The sequence below is a fragment of the Melampsora larici-populina genome (assembly GCF_000204055.1).
Source record: "Melampsora larici-populina 98AG31 unplaced genomic scaffold MELLAscaffold_73, whole genome shotgun sequence".
NCBI lineage: Eukaryota > Fungi > Basidiomycota > Pucciniomycetes > Pucciniales > Melampsoraceae > Melampsora > Melampsora laricis-populina.
In genome coordinates, this window is record NW_006768837.1 from 378,005 (window position 1) to 385,736 (window position 7,732).

Sequence of the window (7,732 nt, forward strand, 5' to 3'; positions counted from 1 at the left end):
CAATTACCTTTGAGCTCTACTTTCCAATCGACCCTCTAACGACTTCGGTTCTTGACTTTCTCTATCAAGATTGGCATCTTATCACGCGCATTTTTGCAGATATTAGTCTTCTTTGTTATGGTCTCAGTATGGATGAGTATGCAAGGGTCTAAGGGGGTTGCTGAGCACTGATAGCCTTACTTTGACCCCAATTATGTAGATGTATCAGACAAGGGATTCTCGATTTGTGATTCGAAAGCTATTGTATTTTTTCTCATGCTGCTCAATATCATCGCCTAGGGAGTCTCGGTAGCTTGAACATGCTACTCTATACATTTGACGGAGAATTTGGTTTTGGAAAAACCAACTGGAAGAGCAATCGAAGTGCTTGTTTTCCTTGACACAGCGGATCTCACATGTCGCCAACAGCCACTTTAATTTGTTCACCTCCAATCCAGAAAACCTCTGCGGTTTGACAGGAGTGTTAAAAATTTAAATCCAAGCCTACCAATAGTAAATGTGTCCAATGACAAGTCACCGGAACGTCGAATTCGACAAAGCAGTCGTGAATTGGGCGATGTCAACAGAAGTCGAAGAAGTCGGATTACAAAAAATGATTCGTGGTCATGTGGCTTTCTTAAAGCCAACATGAATTGCCTTGTCTCTCTCAACAAAGTGAGAATTATCGCTAGAGCCTTGGAGTACATAACAGGTATGCAAAATTGTAATTGGCCATGTAGATATACAATCAATAAAGAAGTTGAGAAACAATGATAGAGATCATTTTTATCTTATGTAAGAGGAATCGAATGGCTGTCTGACCCTGAACTGTCCGAGTTAGAGATTGAAAAAGAAGGCAAGTCAGCGACCTTATACAAATAGACCCCTTCTAACTAAGGAGCCTCATAACATACCTTGAGGATCGGTTCGATATGATCATATCATGGTGAGCGCAACTTTCTAAGGACCTTTGCATCATGAGTGGCGAATTTCGGACCAATCTGATGAGAAGTCTCATGGTATTCCATCGTCTGGAATTTTGCTGCGAGGTGAGGATCCCCCATCGGCATACCCTTGATCCCTTCACTGATCAGGACCATCAGGAAGGTCAAGAGTAACGCACCTAGCTTTCGAATACAATACATGCTAAAATGGAATGTTCTTCACATGTCAGTGACGGACACCTGGTCTGGTAGGGGGTAGGTTCTTGTCGTCTTCCCGAACTCACTTGGGTAAATGAGAGTGGAGGTATGAAAATTATGATACTGCCTGGTTGGTCAGTTCGAAAATATTGCTGGGATCGAGTACAATCGCAAACTATGGAAAAAAGAAAGCAAGGAAAGGGGACATCAATTGAGAGCTAACACACACTTCATAAGCTTTGGATGAATACTAGATAGCCTACCAGAAAATCAAAATCCTGAAGACGAAAATGTATGTGGGAACGGCGCAGGGAAGGTGACCCACGGAGATGCAGCCATATTTATATTCTTCATCGTCGATTTGTTTACCCAAAGTTTCAAAACTTGCCTTTGATCATCAGGCTTAAAGCTGAGGGGCGCATTCGCTACTGGTGAAAACCGCAGAGCGGATAATATGCAAACAGATCCAAATCGATCGTATCCTGACTTGACGGATGAAACATCCCGTCCATTATCTTCGATCGCATGCTATCTGCTCCTAACTCTGAAAAACTCCAGACCTGTCCACAAGCTCCTCGGTAGATTTCACGATCAGGCACGCTCATCCAAGAGGAAAATCTGGCTACAGAATGTCAGACAGTGAATCGTGAAAAGACAGACAGACAGTGGATGGTGGATATCATGCCTTCGTCTATCTTTGGAGAATGTTACACACAATTTCTCCAATAATTCGCTCCTTCATCCTTCTCGCCTGAATTGTCTCCGATCATAGACTCGATATGCTTTATGAGCTCTACGCATGAGAAATGGTCCGTTTCACGTGATGGTAAGAGTTGGAAGTGTTTGTGACATGGACTCACCAAGAACTACATGGTCCCAGTCGATGCCATAAAGCTTGACACGGATGTGGCGCCAAATTGCCCGAGTTTTGAGGCATGTGAATCTGGTCAAGCTTTTTGAAATCGACTGTATCTTTGAAATTCAACAGACTCATCTGATCCGGCTCACTTCTCACTTCACTAGGAAAAGTTTTAAAGGACTACATAATTTGGTAAACTTGGAAGTCCATTTAGATCTGTCAAAAACTGTTGCATTTCTTACCGCGACATGAATTCGTATTCTGATGAACTTCTGTCTCAAGAAACGAGCGACCCTTGTTGACTTTGCTTCTTTGTATGAAAATTGAAGTCGAGTTGAGTTAAAGATTGGTTTAAACCTGAAGGATCATATCCAAGACCACCTCTGCCAAACTTGAGGCATTGGCAGAGCATGTAGGACCCCGGAGAGCTCCTATTGAGGCACACAATGTAAAAATCTTTCTTACACTACATACCCTTAACTGAAGTTTGAATTCATAAAGGGGAGGGGGAATTTTACACCGCCTCCTTTACACCGAATCATCATGTGTAAAAGCAAGTCAGTGTAAAATTCCAAAAGAAGCGGGGGTTCTTAGATTTTTACACCTCTTTCGAAATTTTTATTTCGGTGTTAAAAAAGACGAGTGTAAAATATTCAAGTGAAAAAATCATGTGGCCGGTGGTGAGGTTGAATTTTACATTGAAATATTTACACATGTTACGGCGGTGTAAAAATCTCGGTGTAAATTTCAAGTCTACACATGCAAAATACAATTTTGCACGTCTCATCTTTACACCGGGAATGCCTGTGTAAGCAGGCCATGTGCAAAAATCCAATTTTGGCACGCCTGAATTGATTTTTGCACAGAATATGTTACGCAGACTTGAGAAAAAAAACATGCGAGATAAACGCACAAGACCCCATGTTTTGGGTTTATAGTCGACACACAGGGAGACAGGAAATAAAAGGCAGTTCTTTCTTGTTTGTTTGTTTCAAATCAAACTACTCCCTCAACTTCTTAAGCCGCTCGCAGTTCTCCGCTGCAGCCTGGCGCCCCTTTGCAGCTGCAGCTTTGCGCTTATCAGCGGTAGCCTTGCGCTTATCCGCTGTCGCCTTTCGTTTAGCCGCTGAAGAGCTGTCATCCGCTTGCGAGGCATCAGCCTTCAATGTAGCATTGCGCGTGCGCTTGCTCCCTGTATGCAGCACACACAGATGAGGTCAGTGTCCTACAGTACTGCAAAGAACAAAGAGAGTGTAGTGAAGGAAGGCAACTTACGTGGTTGGACGTCTGTGGAGGCTACTGGTGGTGAAAGGGCCTCCTCTTCAATTGACGGATTCAACTTTGGTATGGCCAACTTGATCTTCAATTTGACAGGGTCCAAAGGGGTCTTGATTTCCTCAGAAGGGTGATGAGATAGCTCATCAACCTCAACGTCGGCCTCTTCGGTTCCTATGACATCCACATCATCCAGAGGTACGATATTGCGGTAGAGAAGCTGGTCATTTTTGTTCTGAGGTTCATCACAGTTGAGCCTGTCATAGAGAACGTCGTCGTTTTCCTTTAAGAATCCTTCATCTGCATCTGTGTCATGGCGAACTGGCAAAGAAGCCTCTTCGGGCAAGGTAGTGGTCAAAACGGTGTCGTCAGTTTCTTCAAGAGAAGGAAGGCCTCCTCCAAAAGGCATTGTGAAAGGTATTGAGAGGTGTCGGTCTGGAAACTTCTTCATCATGTCCAGAAGGGCATGTTTGATCTTGACAGTTTCCGCTTCGAAAGGGACCCGCGTGTAACACGTCCAGCTGGTGTTAGCAATACAACCAGAAAGGCTGTCTACGTCGCGGGATATGAGCTGGGAAAATCCTCCATTCTTGAGCTCGTCATAATGCCATACGCCCAAGACACCTTCTACTGATCGCACCACTTGGCACCAATAATGGTTACCACCCCAGAAACCACGGGTGACCATCTGATATTTGGCTTCACCTATATCTAGACGCGCTGGCCAGTTGGTGTCTCCCATGTAACGTCCTCGTTCCTTGGAATCTAACGCCATGACGTTGTCCATGAGAAGATGCAAAGGTAAGGATGTATCTTCAATCTTCATACGTTGATCATACAACGTCGGGTCCTCTTCCTCGTGGCCTTTTTCCTTGATTGGATGACATCCACGGCATACAAGGCCAGGTTCGGTTAGCACACCTTCAGAGAATAAATCATGTAGCAAAATGTCCAGTTGACCATAAGCAACGCCAGACTCCCTGAACATTGAGGGGAAAAGCCGGAAACCACCTAAAGATCTGGTTGTAGCTCGGTTGTGTTTGTCGTTGCGATGACATATTAATGTCTTAGTCACATTGATAGCAAAAAGAGGCCTGGTGTGCGGGTGGTCTACTATCATGTCCATGAAACCATCGGCAGAACAAAACTTGTCGGACGTGTATGACTCGGGTTTGAGAGCTTGGATGGCCTTGTGAATAATGTTCTGCCCGCGTTTCAATAAACTCCCGAGGTGTTTGCCTTCATTCAATTCGCCATCGCAACGTCCGGTGAAATGTCAAATGATGATTGTGGGCAAAGAGGTCCCATTGACGTGCGTGTGGGCACTCCAAAGTGGACCCCACAGAGCGTAGAGGGATTCCAGCGTGGCAGTCTGCCAGCATCGATTGAGCGTGCCGATGGTGGTGCCTGACGTATAAGACTTGTAGGTTGTCAAAGCACTTCGATTGATGTTCAAAGAACCTCGAGGACGTCCTGGACCTTTCTTCTTGGAGGGTTTGCCGGATTTAGCATCGGCACCGTCAAGCAGTTCTTTGGTGGTGTCCGGTGCACGGCCGTTGTTTGCAACGTATCGGCGTTTGGTGGGTTTGGCCATGCCTAAAGACGTAACGATGTCTTGCCAATTTTGATTGCTGGAACCGTAAGTCACCAAGATTCCCTTGCATCTGGCCTCGTAGTCACGCTCTAGACTCGAAACAAATGCAAATAGTTGGATCATCCCCGCGATGATCCCACACTTGCCATCACTAACACCAACATTGGACAAAATGATTAAATGTTAGACTCGTTACGATTATATGGAGAATGCTTTGACAAATACCTACCAGAGCATGTAGTAGACCCGGTGTAAGGATTCTTGCGCATTGGTCATCTTCGGTAAATCAGCGCGCCGGCGTGGTTGAGCTTGTTCTTCGTCATCTGATTCTTCTTCAGGTAATGGCGGGTCATCTTCAGGAATCCGCTTCCGCGCCTGGAAGAGCATGGCTTGGACATCCGCCGCATACCGCCAGTCAATCCATTTTTTTGCCAAAGGAAATAATCTTCGCAAATCTTTGAATCTTTGTTCAAGATTGGGACGTCCAGGTTCATCCGGGAGAAGAAGCTCTTGGCACAGTGTCTTCCAAGTACCCTGCGTGTCAAAGGTACATGAAACACGTATATTAATTAGATGAATTAAATGAAAACAATGTGACAGTTAATCAAAGTCCAAAGATTGGGAACTGACCACCATATTAACCTTCACAATTTTGTGATTTTTCAAGATGTGAGTGACCGCCTGTTGATAATGCTGTTCGCAGCCGTGCAACTTAGAAAAGGCGATTTTACAATCATGTACCTTGAATACCTCCATGTATGCATCTATGAATCCGTTTTTCTGAGCGGAAGAAAAATCAACAACCTGTTCGACCAGGCGTCTCTTTTCTCTGTCTGATAAGTCAGTCTTCTGGATTTGTTTGAAGAGAGTGGCAAAATGAGTTTTGTAGTGTAAGGTAGACAGTCCTCCGAGCCACGACAGTAGGATCGGTATCCAGCGCTGGAGCTTCTTGTTGTACATCGACGTGGTTAATAGGTAACCGTTAAGGAAAAATTTGTATGTGACATCGGAGAGGAGGCCTCCAGAGTAGGCCTCCCCGTCTTCTTGTTTGAGTACTAGCATTTCGGCCATCCACTTCGTTTGGAAGGTAAAATGGTCATCGTCGTCCATTGCAACCGACACAATTTTCATTCCTTTCCTGTTGGAGGAAAACGAGGATAGATCAGCCATGTTAGCCACGTCAAAAGGTTGAAGGGAATGGAATACGAAATGATACGAAAATATATAAGACTACGAAATAAAATCATCAATACTGACCTGGACCAATGTTTGATCTGTGTATACCACCTGTCACCTCCTTCCTTGTCATTCTTGTCGTCCATCAACCCGTGTTTGGCGAGAATTTCACGGCGCAAATAGCCGAGGCGGTCGGTATGTCCAAAAGATGAATGGATATCTGTTATTGAAGCAATAGGTTGGGTTCCAAGACGGGCACGTCCAACCTTTCAGAGAGCAAACGGCAAGAGTTAGTATCTGCTTCATGATCTTCTGTGAACATAAGAGTGTATTATTACATACCTTCATACCAAGTGGTCCCAGTTTCGGATCATTCAACACAGGCTCTTCCAGCTTTTCCTTCGCAAGAGGATCAGCCTTTTTGGGGTCAGGCCATCGGTGGGTGTGTTGTCCTTGGTGTCGCAACAAAACACCATTTTTCGACCGTGTTCTCGTCAACCCAACAGCAGGCATAACACGCCAAGTGATTCACAAGGCCAGGACATCCAGAGACAGTGCAATTGGGAAACCTACCCAATAACCAACGGAATCAACTTAGTTATTTGTCATATGATGATAAGTTTGAGATTGATTATAAGTTTGAGATGACGTACTTTGCGAGATATTTCTCTATTCCCTTGTGGCCGGTGGGAGGCGATCCCGCCAGTTGGCAGCCTTTCTCAGAGCAAATTAAAATCCCAAGGCAGTAATAACGTCTAATAGTCCACTCGTTGTTGTGTTCAGCCCGCATCGTGTGAGTCCATGCAATGGTCGCGATTCCCTTTTTAAAGTTAGTGATTTGATCCTCGGCATTCTTCACAAACATTGTTTCCCCGTTAGGATAAATGGGATATCCCTGTTCGTCAAGCTCACTCCCTTCGTCAATCCATGTGGCGAACTTCCGTTTGTTGAGGGGAAGCTGCAATTGCCGGCTTTTGACTGGGCCAACGTCTTCATCGTCAGTAGTTTCACTAACATGAGATATGTTGTTGACGTTTTCGAAAACATCTTGGGTATTGGTGACTAGTTCAGATTGGGCTGACATTGTGATTACGCTTGGAGATTTATGATATCGACTACGACTAGATTTTAATGCAGTAGTTTCTAAGGAACTTGATTGTAATGGATCCAAAGAAGATTCAGAGCAGTCTGAAGTCAAAATAATGGTAAATGGAGAGCTAGGAGTGGTAGTGAACAGATTTTCCAAAGTGATCTCGGGATTAGCTTCTGAGGTATGATGCGAAGACACATATGGGCACAAGTCCTCTTCTGCCTCTCCCGTATTTTCCAAGGGAGCGGCCGATGAAATAGGGCGGTTCAAGTCAAGATGTGCGAACGTCCTGACGCAGAGCCCCGATCGTGATTTTTAAAGTTCCTAGGTTGTTTAAATTCTGGATCGCGGTCGCGTGAACACTCTTAAAATTGAGCTTTATGACCTTGTCAAAGAAGGCACAACACCTTTTTGCACCTTTTTTTTTGTCCAGGCTCCTTTTGTTGTTTTTCTTTCATCAATTTTTTTTTCATTGGATGAGTAGGTCATGTTTGTAGCTCTCTTGTGCATGATGAACAGAAGTTCATTACCATTTCCCACATTTCTTTTTATTCCCTCACCGTCAATCCACATCTTTCCCACATCCACAAACCTCATCTTTCTCGATATCATGCCTT

At 44.6% G+C, this 7,732-nt stretch overlaps 1 protein-coding gene across 1 annotated transcript; it reads right to left on the minus strand.

Annotated features, from left to right (window-relative positions):
* Positions 1-2,981: 2,981 nt before the first annotated feature.
* Positions 2,982-5,920, minus strand: MELLADRAFT_94836 (uncharacterized protein; the record flags this gene model as incomplete). The annotated part of the gene is made up of 5 exons (XM_007417464.1): positions 2,982-3,172; positions 3,256-4,444; positions 4,568-5,000; positions 5,079-5,383; positions 5,480-5,920. The coding sequence occupies 5 exons, from the start codon at positions 5,918-5,920 to the stop codon at positions 2,982-2,984; spliced, it is 2,559 nt and encodes an 852-aa protein (XP_007417526.1).
* Between the last annotated feature and the right edge of the window lie 1,812 nt (positions 5,921-7,732).